The sequence below is a fragment of the Oryctolagus cuniculus genome, chromosome 5 (assembly GCF_051225735.1).
Source record: "Oryctolagus cuniculus isolate XC-2025 breed Fujian yellow rabbit chromosome 5, ASM5122573v1, whole genome shotgun sequence".
In the NCBI taxonomy this organism is placed as follows: Eukaryota; Metazoa; Chordata; class Mammalia; order Lagomorpha; family Leporidae; genus Oryctolagus; species Oryctolagus cuniculus.
Window position 1 is genome coordinate 153,056,062 of NC_142871.1, and position 18,211 is coordinate 153,074,272.

Genomic DNA, 18,211 nt, shown 5'->3' on the forward strand with positions numbered 1-18,211 from the left:
AGAGTATTGTGTTAAGTGCTCTTTTGTTCTGGATTTCATTTTAACATGAAATCAGAGTATTCGAAGACATTACATACTGTGTAGAAGAAATGTTATCTTCAGAATGAAGCTTTGTTTTCAGTGACATTCAAACACCATTTCTCCAACTTGACTTCAGAAGTGTTCTTAAAAGGTGCGTGGACTTGGCACCTGGTTCTCAAGCATTTCAAAAATTAAATCAGAGTTCCTGGTATCGAAATACTTCAGCACTGGAGTTTATTCATTTCAACCCAGTTTATTTCACTTCTTTTTTTTTTTTTAAGATTTATTTATTTATTAGAAAGTCAGAGTTACACAGAGAGAGGAGAGGCAGAGAGAGAGAGAGAGAGAGAGAGAGAGAGAGAGGTCTTCCATCTGCTGGTTCACTCGCCAATTGGCCGGAGCTGTGCCGATCCGAAGTCGGAAGCCAGGTGCTTCTTCCGGGTCTCCCACGTGGGTGCAGGAGCCCAAGCACTTGGGCCATCTCTGCTGCTTTTCCAGGCCACAGCAGAGAGCTGGATCAGAAGTGGAGCAGCCGGGTCTTGAACCAGCGCATCAGGCCAGGGCGTTAACCCGCTGCACCATAGCACTGGCCCCTTATTTCACTTCTTACCATCTAATTTTTTATGGTAACCTGAAGCATAACTCTATAATCACCTCAATTATGATATTTATTACAAGAAGACAAACCAGCAATAATTAAAATTTTGTTAGTACTTTTCTTTCTTTCAGTCCTTGGAAAATAATGAGACTTAGAGTGGTTTTATTTTGCTGCACTGATACAGAAGGAAATTTCTTCAGAGGAAGTGTCAAATAGCACTAGCAGAAAGAACACTGTTCCTTATATCTGGACTCATCTCTGCGTTTACTAAGGATATAAATGTATATAAAAGTATAATGTATAAATGTATAAAATGTATATAAAAGTATATAAATGGTGCTTGTGCTTTAAAACACTCCACCTTCCCGCAGGAGGACGCCACGATGAGTTTGTTGAGTAGTCGGCGGGCCCTCGCCCACGTGGCCCTGGGAGCATCCTGGGGGAGATGCCGCAGGGGCCAGCTCGGGCTCACCCCTTGTTCCCGCCCCTCCAGGCTGACCACTTCAGCAGGCGTGGCCACGCCCTGTCCCCGCAGGACTCCTGTGAGATGGAGGTGGCTGAGGAGAAGCCTGCGAAGCGCTCCCTGCTCACCATGGAGGACCTCACGGAGGTGGAGCGCCTGGAAGACCTGGACACCTGTATGGTAAGACACAGCCCTGGGGGCGCCCGTAGCCGTTCACTGCACCGAGTCCTTGTTTGTGAGGTTGCGTCCACAGCCCCCCACGCAGTGCTTTGAGCAACTTGTTGCTAATGCAGCTCACTCTTCACACCCCGCGTTTACCCAGCTGCCTCCTGGGGCTCAGTAACCATCATGGGAAAAAGATAAAAATCCTCAGTTAATTAGGAGAAATAGATCATGGAACTTTGCAAGATGCTTTGTGACAGGAAAATGCCTTTAAGTGAAACTCTTAAGTAATCCATGAAAAATTGTGGGGAAGGCTATTTTCTCAAATAAAATACTATCAGGTGGTTGTCTCCTTGGTCCTTTCTCGTTCACTGCCTTTTGGGTTTTGTTGTCATTGTTACCATTTTTGGCATACCCTTCAAGTTTATGAACAGGTGAGGTTCTGTCTCATCCACCCAATGTGCTGTACTTGCAGACGCAATACACAGAATGTTCCTTACTCCCAGGAGGGCTAAAGTCAAGTGCTCTACCCACCTGACTGTAACTAGAGCATTCACCTCGCCTACTTTTTTCCTTTGAGGACGATTTTACTTCAGTCCTTAATTTAAAGTTTATATTATCAGTATATTATTTCTCACTTTGCCAGGAAAACACTTGTACATGCCTATTTTACCCTCTATTCAAATGTTTATGGTTTACTGAAATGCACACTTTTTGCTAACCCTTTGTTATCGGAGAGGGTAGTAGGGAAATCTAGCTTTGAGCTACTTGGTTCTGTGTTAACTTCTGACTGTAGTAAACTTTAGGTGCAGCCATTATTAAAAGAATAGTACTTGTTTTTAATGTCCAAAACCAAGGATGTGATATAGCAAACATTATTGTTCTAGCCTGGAAGAGAGTGGCATGCATTAAGTTATTTATTTTTACACCACTGTGCTTTTTGTGCCTTATATAAAGCCCGGAAGTGAGATAGTTGAGTGTTCTCTATGTGAAAATCTGTCAGAGACAAGGAGAACAGCAAAGAAAGTGTCAAATACAAACCAAGACTCCAAGTCACATTCTAGTATCACTAGATGATAGAACTGAAAATTAATCTATTACTGTATAAATCTACAACTATATTTGACCTGGGTGGAGGGAATTATCAGGGTTAAAAAAAAACTTGCTTGGCCAGCAGTACGTTGTTAATATGTATTTAATACAGATTTTACATTTGTTTACATTTTGAGGCATGAGAAGTTTGATCCTAGGGTAGTTGTTCTGGGGAGCTCCTAGACTAGCCTTGAAAGAAAAATGAGACACAGGAAAATTATTTGAATTAAAAATTGCAAATTAGCTCTATGTATGAGGCTTCCTTCCAGAATCATGTGGTCACGTGTTAGTTGGAGGGGTAGTAATGGAAACAGGAGGGAATAAAATGACTCTTGTTAGCTTTCTGGGTGATGAGATTTGGGATGAGGGAGTGTTGATTATAGGAGACAGGTGTAGCTACTGTAACACTGGCTTTAAATTGTGCAATCTTTGGCGAAAGTTTTTTTTTTTTTCCTTTTGATTGATTTGATTGTGTTTTGCAAATGGAAGAAAAAGACTGTGTTCTTTAAATAAGTGGGTGCATGAGGGTGGAAGAGAAGAATTGTGTGAAAATGCACACACAGGACCACTGGAGCCTGTGGGAGTCCAACTTCCGTACGAGTGGCTGTCTGCCTGGAGGGGCAGGTGGAGAAGTGGATCTCTTGAAAAGCAGCTAGGAACATAGCAGTCAGGGCCATCTCTCCTCTGGGTTCCAGTTGAAGAGAAGGTGTTGGATGAGTGACAGAGACAATACAAGACAGAGTTTTCTATTAAAAATACATACATACATACATACTTCGGTGGACAGAATTTTGAAGTTGTGAAATGAAAATTCCACTGAATTTTGACTTTAATCATTGTTCCACTTGGCTAACAAAGTTGCTTGGCAGAAAACCAAAGTTGTTTGCTGTTAGTTTAGTGAAAAAGAAAGTCAAAATATTTTGTTCTATCTTGATTTCCTCTATGATCTCAGCCTGTCAATTCTAAATCACCCCCGAGAAAGTATTGTTCACATGGTAGCAGCTTCTCCAAGTACAGGGATCCCTTTCCTAAAGGAGATCTTTTTTTTGTGGGGATTTGGGCACCTTACCATAAACCAGTAGTACAGGCTCCCAGGTGATTTGGGAGCAGTAAGAACGTAGATTGATCTTTTAAGATGACCTGCCCTGCTACCTGTCATGATTGAAGTAGGATATCATTATTGATTTTCTTCCACGTCTTTGACACCAAATATTCCAAGTGGAGACTTTGACATGTGATTGAGGGCAGAAGTGTGCAGTGTGCATTCCAGAGGGAGAGGACTGTGATCTCTGACGTTCTCTGAGTGCCCGCATTTCCCTTGCTGCATCTCCGCTGCACCAGGGAATTAGAACAGTACCAGGTGCGCAAGGGCATAAGAATTCATGAGAAACCTTGCCCATGGGGGACTGGAGCCAGTGGCAGGTAGAAGCCGTACCACAGAGGGAGCTAGAGCATTATGGAGTTGGATTGGTTTGGGTGATGATACAACTTTACCAGTACCTAAATTGTTTATTTATAACCCAAACACTGTGACACTTTCTCTTTCAAAGAAAGCATGAATTCCAAAGTGGCTTTGGCACATCATAGTCATTCTGGTTACAGGTATAGAGTTGCTAACAGGTCCTGGTATTTTCTGTCCAGGTTCTTTATGGCATCTGCTAAACCCATTTTTGAACCTTTCTTAGCTATCTTAGTAGAGATTCTGGACTTTTTTTTTTTTTTGGCTTGTCCCTGGGTTTCTGATTTTCATGGTTTCTTCCATTTCTCCCTGGTCCAAAGGCAATTCCATTTCAGAGCTTAAGTTTCTGTGAACAACCAGTGGTTCCAGGTGAACTGGGGAAGGTTAAGAGCATACAATCAGCAGAAATTTATATTAATTAAGTTTAATGATTACATTTCTGGAGATGGACACAATGATCTATACAATTGATTTCTTTGAAGGAAATTGATTTTTTAGTGAGCACCTGTTAAAGTTATGCTCTAGCTAAGTGAGAGCTGAAGTGAGATGGTGGAGGGAGTCGATGGAGCCTGTTACCTGCTGGGGTATTGATGCCTCCAATCAACCTTGATTTCATAAAGAATGAGGCTGTTCCCCTTAAACTGTCGGAAAGGGGGAAAACTCTTTGTCTCCTATCAGAGAAGTTATCTTTTTCCTTCAACTACAAAGAAACTAAGAGGTAAGCTAGCTCACTGGTGGGATGTGATGGGGAAAGGAACAAGAACCATGAGAGTGACCTATGGGGCTTTCAGATTCTGTCCAAGCCCCGGCCTCAAAGATTCTCACATCCTGTTAGCTCCAGGGCAGAAAATGAAAAGACTTAAAAGTCTTGTCTCATTTATTGAACACTTAGTATCTGTGACACGCTGGTCACTAATCTCTTTGCAACAGTTAACCAGTTGAATTCTCCTAGCAACCTGTGAATGACTAAGTCTTATTAATATCTTGTAGTTGACAGATGAATGAACTGAGGCAAAGAAAGGTTAAGTAACTTGTCCAAGGTTCCCCAGGGTTAACCAAAGTCAGGCAGTTTGGTAGTGGTGTGTGCTGAGCCAATCTGCTAGAATCAGTGTATAGAGTTTATCTATGGTATATTTCTTGTCCTCAGAAAGAAACTGTGTTAGATTTAGACTGTGTTGATTTCTGTAAAATAGCTGTGTAATAATCTCAAATAAAATGTGAACAGAAGCACAAGTGAAAGAGATGGTGTGTGGAACCACAGTAGAAGCCTGTGGCATGCTCAGTCGTTACCCAGTTGTTGGAAGTGAATTTCCCCACTTGTGGCTTGCACGTCGGTGACAGTGGTTAGTTAGCTTTCCTGTGTATGTCTTCCAGGCTGAAGCGTGTGTTTCTTTAGGGTCTTTACTGCCCATACACAGATATGTGATCTTCCCTGCAGTCAGGTGCTCCTGGGAAATCAGTGTTTGGAACTACATCTTTCAACTTTGGTTTCTCACTCATTCCTGGGTTATGAAGACGTGCAGTTCCCATGCTAATGATTAGTTATCTCTAAATATTGAATTTGGCACCAAATCTAGTCAGCTGTCTTTTAAGATGACCGGAAGTTTGGGCCTTGGGGTAGTGTGCCAGGAGGCTGAGGAGAGAGCGTCAGCTCCTTAGGCAGAATGAGTTTATTAATTGTATGCAGTGCTTTCAATTATCTTAATGAGTGTCATGCTAGTTTTAAATCAGAAGATTCTCGTGCGAGGAGCAGTTCCTCTGCTGACTGCTGTTTCCTAGGAAAAGAATTTTGAAAGCCTTGAATTCTTACAGAATAAATACATCTTTGTGAATCCTGTCTTCAGCAACAAAATGGCAATTATTTTCCATTAAATTAAAATTCAAATTTCAATATATAATTTTCAGGCTTTTTGGTACAGACTGAAATTCAGCAAAGTTCTTTTTGGCTTGGTTAAAATATCATGTTTTTTAAACACATTGCTTCATTTTTAATTGCCAACAGTTATTGATTGAACAAATCTAGTCACAGTGTGGCCAAGTCTATGTTGTTAGGTCAGTGTATCTCATTGCAAATTAGTTACACTAATATTGATATTATGCAAAAGATTGACCAAGTCATGATTTCTAGTTTCCTCTTATAAATTTGTTCTGTAATGTCCCTTTTTTTTTCCTCAAAGAAACCTTTTATTTAAGGAATACAAAATTCATGCATTTCATAAGTACAACTTTAGGAATATAGTGATTCTTCCCACCTATCCGCACTCACACCCACACTCCTACCCCTCCTCCTCCTCCCTCTCCCATTCCCTGCTACATTCTCCGCTAAGATTCATTTTTAATTAACTTTACACACAGAAGACCAACTCTATACTAAGTAAAAAGTTCAACAGTTTGCATAAAAAAAAAAAAAAAACTCACCAAAAAACTGTTCAGCAGTTGAGACAAGGGCTGTTCAAAGTCATTGCAACTCCAAGTTAATTTTATCTCTTTCTTTTTTTTTTCTAGAAACTTAATTAACTTTAAAGAAGCACCCAAGAATAATACATCTTTTGCCTACACTTAGACATAACTATAACTTATGAAACATAAGCACATCCTCCACTTAATACATTAAAAGAAAGTAAATCCTTGAGAACAAGTTTTATCATTTATTAAGGAAGCATCGAAGAAAACAAGCACTTGAACTGGACACGTAGGCATAAGTAAAACTTATGAGACTTAAGAATATCCTCCAGTTAATACACTAAAACAAAGTAAATCTTTGAAAACAAGTTTTAACTCTCATAATACAACTCATTGAGGACAGAGGTCCTATATGAGAGGTTAGTGCATAGTGACTCCTGTTGTTAATTTAACAATTAATTATCTTTGTATGACATCAGTGATCACCCGAGGCTTTTGACATGAGCTGCCTAGGCTATGGAAGCCTTTTGAATCCACAAACTCCATCAATATATAGATAAGGCCGTATACAAAGTGGAAGTTCTCTCCTCCCTTCAGAGAAAAGTATATCCTTCTTTGATGACTACTACTTTCCACTGGAGTCTAACCCACAGAGGTCTTGGCTTTCCATGCCTGAAATACTCTTGTGGGCTTGTGGGCTTTTCAGCCAGACCAGAATGCCTTAAGGTCTGATTCTGAGGTCAGAGTGCTATTTAAAGCAATTGTCATTCTATGAGCCTACTGTGTGGACTGCTTCCTTGTTGGAGCATCCACTCCTTTTTAATTTTATTATTATTATCAGACACTTAATCCTACTTATCACTTTAGCACTTAATCCTATCTATATGATCAGCTTGACACTTAAAATGGAATTTTTATCACCCAGCTTAAGGGGATTTGGGATCCCATGGCAAGTTTTTAACCTGTCCCCTTAGAAGTAAGTCCATAGGAATGTATGCAGAGCTATACAGCTTTATAGTTGCAAACTTCATACACTTCATAATTGCAACTTTAGGAACATGGTGATTCTTCCCACTGTGCCTACCCTCCCACCCACACTTCCAGCCATCTTTCTCCTCTCTCTCTTATCCCCACTCTTATTTTTTACTAAGATCTATTTTCAATTAACTTTATACACATATGATTAACTCTGTTAAGTAAAGGGTTCAACAAATAGTATTAAAAAAAAAAAAAAACTGTTCCTTAACAGTCAAGACAAGGGCTGTTCAAGTCACTGCTTCTCAGAGTGTCAATTTCACTTCTACTGATTGCCTTTTTGGTGCTCTATTAGTTATCACAGGTCAGTGAGAACATATGCTATTTGTCCCTTTGGGACTGGCTTATTTCACTAAGTATGATGTTTTTCAGATTCATCCATTTTGTTGCAAATGACCGCATTTCATTTTGTTTACTGCTGTGTAGTATTCAATGGTGTACATATCCCATAATTTCTTCATCCAGTCTTCAGTTGATAGGCATTTGGGTTGATTCCATGTCTTAGCCATTGTGAATTGAGCTGCAGTAATGTCCCTTTCTTATTGCTATCACTTTGTAAAATGAAGATTGAACTTTCTAACCTTTTTTTAGGAAGCTGTCTGTGAAAAACGCCTCTTTTCTAAATTTGAAAATTTCAAACTGCATATAGTACAGTATTGAGTCCAATGAAACTGAATATTGTCCTCAGAGTTTCTAATAATTTCGGGGACAGTCTTATGTGAAACTGCTGACAGCATACGCCACATTCTTAGAGAGTCCTTCATTCCTGCGGGACCTGATCCTCCTCAGTCTTCTGATATTTAACTGGTGTGGGCCCCTTAAGCCAGGAGCTCCTCAGAGACACGGCCCATATGTGGGGCCTAAGGTGAGTATTGATGGCCTGCATGAGCCTCCCAGGGGACAGGGGAGACCTCAGAAGAAATCCCTCTGACTTCTTTCTCTCTGCTGTCTTTGCTGGGAGCAAGAACCCTGCATCTTTCCCCTGTGGATGACAGAAGTGTCTGCGGAAACCAAGTTTCAATGGAAGAGAAGGGGGAGGACTTAATAAATCCCTTCCACCAAATGACTTGGAACAGGATAATTGGAAAAGGGCATTTGATCTTCCTTCATGAACTAAATTAAGCGAGTAATTCTAATAGCCCGCAGATTTGTAAGAGAAACCATCTGATTTATTGCCTGGGTGTAGATGACTTAGGAATATTCTTATACTTTCTTGAGAAGAAATTTTAATGAGGTCCAAAATAAGTCCTTTTTGAGTAATCATGGGTTTAGTGACTGCTGGGGATAGTATAGTAGGGCCAGTGGGTAAACAAGACAGTTCCAGCTGGCACCGCAGCTGAATAGGCTAATCCTCCGCCTTGCGGCGCCGGCACACCGGGTTCTAGTCCCGGTTGGGGTGCCGGATTCTGTCCCAGTTGCCCCTCTTCCAGGCCAGCTCTCTGCTGTGGCCCAGGAGTGCAGTGGAGGATGTCCCAAGTCCTTGGGCCCTGCACCCGCATGGGAGACCAGGAGAAGCACCTGGCTCCTGCTTTCGGATCAGCGTGGTGCGCTGGCCACAGCGGCCATTGGAGGGTGAACCAACGACAAAGGAAGACCTTTCTCTCTGTCTCTCTCTCTCACTGTCCACTCTGCCTGTCAAAAAAAAAAAAAAGTTCCTCTAAACCTGCCTCACTTTCCAACCCTGGAAACCTCACATTTTCCCTGCATCCCAGTGACATTTGCTTCAACGACCTTTCTCATGTCAGAAAATTCCAAGTTTTCCACTACTATGGTAGGTTTCTAAAGAGGACTTGTTCCCCAAGGGATGCGGTAGAAGAGGCTGGAAGAAGGAACCCGGAGGCAGAGGCAGGCGAGCTGTATGTTCTGACATCTGAAGTAGTGATGAGCAGTGAGAAGTCCCCCTGAAGCAAGGAGGAGCCTTCGTTCTTTGAGCGATGTTTGTTGTGGATCCACTGAGGACCCCATGTTCTTGGCTTCTTGCTAGGAAAGGAAGGGGAATGAACTCAGATGCGACCCATCCTGCTCACTTGGTTGAGGGCAGAAGTGGCAGGGCTGCTTCTGGCGATCACAGGGCATCGCGTTGTGCACATCCTGTATGTGAGTTTGCCTGAAATGGGGTCATTAGAAAGGCTGGAGTTCGTAGAGGCATCATCTTTCAACCCTCAGGTGGCAGCACACTAGGCAGTCATGAGATCCGTGTATTTCATGACCAGGGTTAGAAACAGCAACAACAGAACTGATCTGGAGTAAAACATAAAGTAGCCAATTATGCCAAGTGTTCGTTCCAGTTATTTAGACATGCGGGGTATGGCATGAAATCATATTTCTTACAATGGGCCACAGTTTGCAAGGTTTGAGAAACTTACCTACCATCATCATCCACCTGCTGTGCTTCAGTCTTCCCACAGTCCTGGGCACGGAGCAGCTCCTTGCATTGCTCTTATTCTTCCCCCTGCCCTGGAGTGGGCGGTGGGGTGGCACTGAGCAGAGATGTGGGGAGAGAAGAGGGTGCCCTGGAAAGATCTCTGCCTGATGGAGTCACCCTTTCTCCTGCCATTCTGAGCCTCATGGAATCGCTTTTACTGAAGGGGGCTTTTGTTTTATGTCCTTGGTTTCCATTAATGACTACTTTAATAAATATCCTTAATACATTCTCATATGTGCTATATTTTTAAAAAGATGTATTTATTTGAAAATCAGAGTTAGAGAGAGAGCTTCCATCAGCTGGTTCACTCCCCAAATGTGCCAGGCTGAAGCCAGGAGGCAGTAGCTTCTTCCAGGTTTCCCATATGGGTGGTACTTGGACCATCTGCCGCTGCTTTCCCAGGCACATTAGCAGGGAGCTGGATCAGAAGTGGAGCCAGCTGGGTCTCGAACCAGCTCCCATGTGGGATGCTGGCACTGCAGGCCGTGGCTTAACCTGCTGTGCCACAGCACCAGCACCCCCTCCCCAATATAGGTGCTGTTTGTGCTCACTGTTTATTTTATCCCCATCATTACAAATACATACAGAATAAGTTGCAGGCTGTAGCAATGGAAGTTTAGAGCAGTCTGCTTTGTACCTCCTAGCTAAGCTATGGCATGGCTTTTGCCTTATTCTGGTATAGTCAACTGAGAAAGTCCAAAGTCTAAGAGCTCTTCTGAGCCTGCAGAAGTATGGTTTGTTGGATTCCAATTTAATTCAGGCTTCATTTTTCCCCTTTATTTTAATTTACTCATTAAGAAAAAAAAAAGCTTGTCTTTCTATTTGAGCCTCATCTCATTTTTTGATTAAGGTGGTTGTCCAGTATTAAAGAGGCAAGTTAGACGTGGGAGAGGTAGGCAGGTTGCTATGGAAATATGGAGGCGGAGTGTCCCGGCCAGCTGGGGCAGGGGTGTTGTCCAGGAAGGCCTTCCAGAAGAAGGTTTCAAGCCCCCGGCCTGACCCAGAAGGCCCTCAGTAACTGTTGGTACAGTGAGTGATGGCATTTGAAGAAGTTGCTGGGGTGGGGGGGTGGGGAATGAGTGAGTGCAGTTACAGGAGACAGCGGCATGTGTGAGGCCTGTAGGGGTGCGAGACAACGTTGTAATCGGAGGAGCTGTCGTGGATTAGGGTACAGTGGGCACCGAGGACAGGAGGGAGGGTCAGGTGAGGAGGCTGGAGGGGACGCTGTGAACCTTGTCACACAGAGTGTAGGTGTCACTGCAAGGTTTGCCTGTTGACCGCTTATTTTTCAGGTGACCAGGATGAGGAGCAGGTCTTAGCAGGGACAGAGACATTAGTAGTTTCTGATGTTTGCTGAGGTTGAGGTGCCTGCCCAGTAGGGAATTGTGGCTGTGGCTCTGGGGCCCTGGACAAGTGTGAATGATTGCCTCGGTCAAGCCACTGTACTTGCTCCCACTTGTGCATCCCAGAACTTGGCTAGTCAACATACTTTCCCATAGCATAGCGCTAGACAAGGAGTAGCCACATCCAGGGTCCCCAATCCCATAGAGATCTGGTGCCCCTACCCATGTCCCATTTGGCTGGATTCCTGGTCTTGAGGTAGGTCTGGGTGACCAGAAAGAAAAGCACAGGCCAGTAGGAGTGGGAAGAGCCTGTGTCCTGAGAGGTTGCACTGCGGGTTCCGTGGGTGGTGTCCTTATGACCATGGCGGATTCTTTCCCAGTGGATTGAGGGGGATTCTAACCTATGGTAGTCAAGCCATACCTCTGGTGCCTGAGCTGGTAGCAGCCCAGGGACACATGGCTCTGCCTCTGGAAGCTGTCCACTCATGGGACACGTGGTCAGTCCCAGTGCAGTCACGGGTGCTTCTTGCCCTGGCTCTCGGTGTGACGGTTTTCCTTCTTGTCTGATACAATCTGAGGGTTCACCAGATGTCCCGAGTCAAGGCTTACCAAGGCAGGAGTTCCGAGAGTGGAGCTGGCCTGTCCAAATCAGTTTCCCCAAACATTCCTCGAAGAAATCACTGACACCGCTGAAATGTGTGTTTAGGATTTTCTGGTCTCTCAGGGCTGAAACCAAATTTCTATCCAAGCCTGTCTCTTAACATCAAAATGTAAAGAAAATCGTTTTTTAGCTTTGGCCTTTGATGTATATGCTGAAGAAAATCAGGCAAAATTTTATATCGAAAACCACACTAGAAAACTAGACCAAAAAATTACATCCATGCTCCAGGTACAGCTGAAAGGAGTTTTCTTTAACATAGATCCTAAGATCCTAATCTAGATTACATAATGTTTTATAAATGCATGTGTTGGGTTTATTTGTGTTCTTTGAGAAGCTGTTTTGGGTGCCAAATTAATATTAAAGATTAAATTAATGGAATAGAAATCGAAAATTAAAGCTGAGTGAACAGAGGTAAGAAGAAAAAAAAATAAATATGAGGAAGTTGCAGCTGACTCAGGGATCAGATCAGCCCCAATGCTGTAATTCTGTGGTTCTCTATTTGTTTGCTGATTAAAGGTAGGACCTTCATTTGGGGACGAGTGCTGCAAGTGTTAGACCTAGCATTTGGGTATCCAAATTGAGATACGTGATCATTTCTCTTGCCCAAAGAGAAGACCACCTAGCCAGATCTGAGCTGTTTTCAATTCAGCGTGGGCATAGTTGCTTTTTCCTACAAAAGGTTGCAGGGCATTCTCTGTCGTGACTGTGACAAAACTGGAGTAATGCTTCCTGTTGTGCGCTGCGTGGTCTGTGCTCACCAGGTCACTGAATGACTTGGCCACCAGTATGCACTTACCTGATGTTGAAACTTTAGTATTTGAGAACGTCAATGAGAGAGTAAATCAGCACAATAGATAAGTGACTGTGCCCAAATGCTCTGCAAACCATTCTTGTTTTGTTATAAAATAATGCCCTCTTAGTGGTAGATGAGAAAGGTGTTTGATAGAAAATGTACTCCCCACTTCTCACTGTAGCTTAGCTGTAAATCCTTAGTTCATCTTAACATGAGATCAAAGTTGGTGAAAAAAATGACAAATCATATTGCAGTGTTTTTGACAGATTTTCTCATAGGTGAAATGGAGGGTATTTGAAAGAATGATGAGCTGAAGTTAGGAGAAGGTAACTGTGGAAATGATGCAGCAGTAATTTAGAGGACTCCGTGAGAATCCATTCTCTTGGAGAATCGCACTTGCAAATTCATTTAGAAGGGACGGTAGTTAAAAGGAGCTAAACTAACCATGACAAAGATCTTCATTTCCAAGCCAGACCAAGTTTCACAGAGGTTTAGTGGTCAGCCATCTTTACCCAAGATTCTATTTGGAGTTGAAGGGTTAGGATAAAGGATTTCACGACCCAGTCTCCGAAGAGCTCAGGAGTCCATGAGATTTGAACCACTTGCTCTGTGACTATAAATTAGCGAGAACCAGCCCTACTGACTTCAGACTGATTACTGCAGCCCTCCAGCCAGAATCCCAGGTCACCAGGCTGTGAAATCACCCAAGCTGCTTATTGCCTGGCACCCTATACTTTACTGGGCTCAAGTTGTTTAAAAAATGTAAAACAACTTATTACAGGATTTTCTCTGGTTTTCGTTGGTGGTGTTGGTTGATTTGTTGTTAACCATTGATTTTTGTCATCTTTATGCCACCAGTAGTCTATGGAGAGAGCAGATGTGTCACAAGAAGTATTTGAGGCTGATTTTAATGACACACATGAAGCCACTGAGCTGTGATGGCCATCTGGGAAGGGGTGTTTAAATCTCCTCCGTATTCTTGTTTTCCATTGTAACATGGATTTTCCAAAGATTTAGACTTAAAACTGCCCTTTTAGGTATAATGCTCAGGGGGTTTGTTTGTTCTTTCACAGTGAAACATTAAAATGCTATTCATATATGGCTGTGGGAGTAACCGTGTGCCCAACAATGAAATAGGTACTTACATTCCCCTTTTTTATTACAGTGCCCCAGGGACATGTATCTGACCTTGATTAATACATATGCTTCATGCCAGCAGCCCTGTTACATGCTTCTGTCATAAGATATTTGCTTAAAGTCAGTACCAGATAATTCCATTCTCTGGACAGTTGCTAAGAAAAACAAATTATCTGTGGTTTTTAAAGAGCATTCAAGTGTGAAATCCCACTCTTACATCAACTGCAAGATAAGAAACAGGAATAAAAAATGAGTTATTTCCTATAGAAAACATAATAAAATTAGGAAGATATAACTTCAACTTTCTTGCATCAAGAAAATTGTACAGACGCAGAAAATAGGGAAATGGGCCATTTTCATGTCAAAATAGAAGGTTCCGTGATCTAAGAGCCCCTCATCAGGGCTTCTCTCTGAGTGTGTCTCTCTTCACCTCGTGATTCCGGTGTAACTGGTGCTCTGCATAGGAAAGTTAATGAATTTGATGCAAAGGGCAGATTTCATGGTGTGTTCGGGAGCAGGTTGGCACACGGCCGGATCTCTGCAGACCGTGCCTCCCGGGGCCCAGCGATGTACGGCTGCTTTCTCAGAGTTACGGCTGCAGGTGCCTTCCCTTCCTGGTGTTGTGGGGAGGCTGCCCAGCTGTCGCTGCATAAAGAGCCCCAAGCTTTAAACCACCTCCGAGGTTCAAAAATAGGAATGAAGGAATGCACGAGAATTGCTATTTAAACCACACACGTGAAAGTACGATTTGGCTAGCTCTTTGAGGTTCTAAATCATTTAAGAACCACTACGTGGTGGTCCTCTTTTAGCGCTGACTCACCTAGAACTCCAGTAGGAAATACTAAATTATGTAACCTAGTTCACAGGACAGGGCTCTCCCGCATCTGTGTAAACGAGCACAGACCTGCCCAAGGTGAGCTTAGCGTAGCCGTGCCAGGTACTGCGCCTTGCACTGTGTGCTCATTTGCTAGTTTACTCCTTACAACAGTTTATTTTACAGACTGGAAAATGGAGGCCTGACTTGGCACAAACGCTCACCAGAGTCTCACTCCCTGGGAAGGGGCAGAGGCAGGATTTGCAGCCAGGGCTGTGAGTGTCAGACAGTGGCCTCTGTCCTCCCTTCCCTCCTGTGGATTGTTGTAGCCTAAATGAGTCCCAGAAGATGTACAGGAGGAGAGGGGCGAGGGATGAACAAATCCTCCTTCCATTGCAAAGTTGAGCTGCCTGTTGCCATGGTTTCCTACCTTGTAGGGACATTTTTGCGTGCCTGTCAGTTTAAAAGTCAAACCTATTGAAAGGTTCTTCACCCTCACTGATGATGATCTTGGGTGGATCCTTGGGACAGAGTGCTTGTGATGTTCCTTAACCTTTCACCAAAAGGAGGAAAGCCTAAACCTATCTCTGGGGCTTCACCATTGGCAGTATCTCTGTTACGTGTGTATCCATAGTCACACCTTCGACAGAAGCTTCCGGGAGGCTGCGTGTTCAGACAGGGCAGGTGTCTGTGTGTCGGGAAATCCAAGAAATCTTGAAAATATATTTTTTTTTACTTTTTTTCCCCTTTCGTTCAGCAAGGCTGTTTTCATGCTAATTTACTGGATCATAAAACAAGTGTTATTTGAAGAAAATTGCCTAATAAAGTGTGAAATTCGGAGTCTGGAGGCTGAGACACTGTCAGACATTACCAGAAGCCTTCCTGAGAAGCAGGTGCTGTGGATGACAATGGTGGCAGTGGTTGGGGAACGCTTAAGAGAATCAAGCACTTGTGTGCAGAGATTAAACACGCTGTATAGTGAGAACAATTAGCCGAATAAAAAAGAACTTGGAAAAGTAGTGAGCATCAAGCAGGAGCGCGTGCCTTCGGCACTGGTGTTTTCAGTGTTTCTGGAAAGCATTCTTCCAGCACCCCCACACTATGTTTTCCCAAGACTGACGTGTTGATAACTAGAATTGCGGGGTTTTGTTTTTAAACATTCTTCCCTAAAATCCCAGAAAAAAGAAGATGCCCCAACAACTGTTAATGATGACTAATGGCGTTTTAACAGTGAGTTATGTAAAATGTAAAGTGACCTAAATTCCCAGGAAGGTATAAGGTGTCCTCAGTCCTCGATTACTCTGTGCCAGATCTAACCCTTCCCTGAAAAGCCGGAGGGGGCAGGAGACTGTAGAACTCTTGCTCCTAAAATGCAACGGGGAGCCCAGAATGATGAAGGCAACCCCAGAAAGGACGCCTGTCCACGCCGTAATACACAGTCCCACTAGTACACGGTCCCGCTTTGTCTGTGGGACTACCTACAGCCCAAGCGCCACAACTTGCACAGGGTTTTCCAGGACCCAGCCGGTGTTCCATCCACCTTGGGTCTTTGCAGCCAATGATGTCCCCATCCACCAGTGGAATCCGTGCCTTGTGGGGTTGGCAAATGGCACTTTGTACCCATGTAGCAAAAGAGATGCTATCTGCGTGAAAAATTTCTGTGCTTTTTTTTTTCCAAGCTATAATTGTGCTTCTGCTAAAAACAAGCTATGCTGGATGCTTTAAAACTAAAATTTGAGCCTCACTCTTGCCTTTTCCTTTGCTGTGACAGCTTTGGATGTATCTAAACTTTCCTGTTTCTTTGTGAATGGTCTCTGTCCCTCCCCCTTCTTAGTAATGCTGGTGCTTTGTCTCTCTTCCATTCATGTTTTTTTCCTTTCTTTTTGCTGCATGGAGACTCTCTGCTGTACAAGTGTAAGTATTTTTGGTGGCTCTGCAGTTTCTGGCTGTTCTGGTTGACATTCTCATGCTCCATTTGCTTCCGCGCTGCCTGGCTGGGCTCCCGGGAGATTAGTGTGGTCACCCATCTGTGGATCATGAATGAAACAGGCAGCGGTTTAGAGACAAGATTACATTTTGCAAGGTGGTTCAGCCAACAAAACCAGTGATGAATTTAAAATATCCCAGCCGTGTGCCTAAAAGCAAGAGAGTGTTGAACGTTGAAGAGGGGGAACATTTAAATGCTGAACATTCCAGAAGGGGAAAAGTGCTTATGCCGTTCGCATAATAATAATAATGACGATGATAAATTATGTGATTACTTAAACTTCCAACTTTTTCTTTCCTGATTCTTATCATATTACTTGTTTCAGGTCCAGGATGGTAAAAAGTCAGCATCATGATTTGCTTCTTGTACTGGAATGTGTTTTTTTTTTCTAATCTGCCTCTCAGTACTAGTTTTTTTTACAACTCTGGTAGATAGTAATTACGAGTTCTTGAGTATGAGAGTATTATTTATTATTATTTGCACAAACTTGGCACAGCAAACAGGGAAAGCACCTCATCCTATTTTGTGGCAGCATAAGCAATTGAACTCTCATTCTTACAAGGATTAGCATGCCTATGAAGTACATTGTTAAAGTATATTTGATAGGAAAAGATATTGCATTGTCTATGAGGTTCCAACTTTGGTCTTTAAATTGCAATACAAGTGGACCTATCTCCTTTCAGCTATGGGCAGAATCGTTTTAAATTTGGTATAAACAGTTGGATCAAATGTGAAGAGTTCAGAGTGCGGTAGGAGTTGGTGCTGCTTTTGGAGTCTTAGAAATGGAGCCTTGGAGCTAGTTCTCACCGTGTGCCGTGGGAGGGGCTTGTGGATGGTTTGTGATGTTGGAATGAAGAAGTAGTCTGTGTTTGGAGTTGTGGTCCAACATTACTTTTTAAAATAAAGATTGAACACATTCTTCCTCATCTGTGTTCAGGATGTGGGACTCAACATTTAGCGTCTACTCACACAATGCATTTTCCAAGATAAGTTAATTTGGTATAGGCTTCCCGTTCACCGTGTGAACCGTGGCATGATTCACACAAAGGCCTCTGCTGGGTTCGCCATCCTCTTCCTCTGACCTGGGATTTCCCTGACTCAGAGGAAACTTCAGCACTGACATGTCTGAGGAAGTTCAAGAGGACTGAGGAACAGTCTGAGAAAATAAACGGCTCCTTTTGGTCCGAAAGGGGGAAAGAGCTAATGATGGCGAAGGCAATGGTGAGGGCAGGGTTTCTGCCGGATGCTGGTGCATCAGCCCGGAAGCTGTGAGGAGTGCAGGCAAACCAGATTTCTAGAGAAGCATCGAGAACTCGCTCTTAAACATACACAGAGGTGCACGATCGTAGTCACTCCTACATTTCCTCTTGCTTTATATTTACAGCTGTGGGATTGTAGGATTAAGTCTGTAAGGGTGCGCTAAGAAGTCTGTATTTTATGCAAAACTACAGAAATACAAAATTCCAAGGGAAATTTTGAAATAACAATTTATTTTCCCCCTCTTTGTTGTTACACTTAAACTCCATGAGGAAGATATTTAAAAAAAAAAAAAAAAAAGGATCGCATTCTTAATACCAACTGTAGCCACTGGCCTGAAGTCAAGTTCTCCCTTTTAGCAAAAGTCCATGGGCTTTGTCCAAACATGGTAAGACTTGAGGACTCACAGAGATGATAAAGACAGTGGAAGAGTTTTATGGGAAATGCAATAAAAGGTTATTTGTGTTTGTAAAGAACACAGGAAATCAGTGAAATGCTTTGGAATGCATTTTTATGACCGTCAAGCTTTGTATACTAGGTTTTGAGACATAGGAAAACAAG

The 18,211-nt window shown here is 43.0% G+C and overlaps 1 protein-coding gene across 5 annotated transcripts in view; it reads left to right on the forward strand.

Annotated features, from left to right (window-relative positions):
• Positions 1 to 18,211, forward strand: part of CARMIL1 (capping protein regulator and myosin 1 linker 1) — a 317,914-nt gene that overhangs the window by 262,573 nt on the left and 37,130 nt on the right. For all 5 annotated transcript variants that reach the window (XM_017344956.4, XM_089334373.1, XM_089334375.1 and 2 more), the window contains one exon: positions 1,113 to 1,262. In XM_017344956.4, the coding sequence (XP_017200445.2) occupies positions 1,113 to 1,262 (150 nt within the window). The remainder of the gene's footprint in view (positions 1 to 1,112; positions 1,263 to 18,211) is intronic.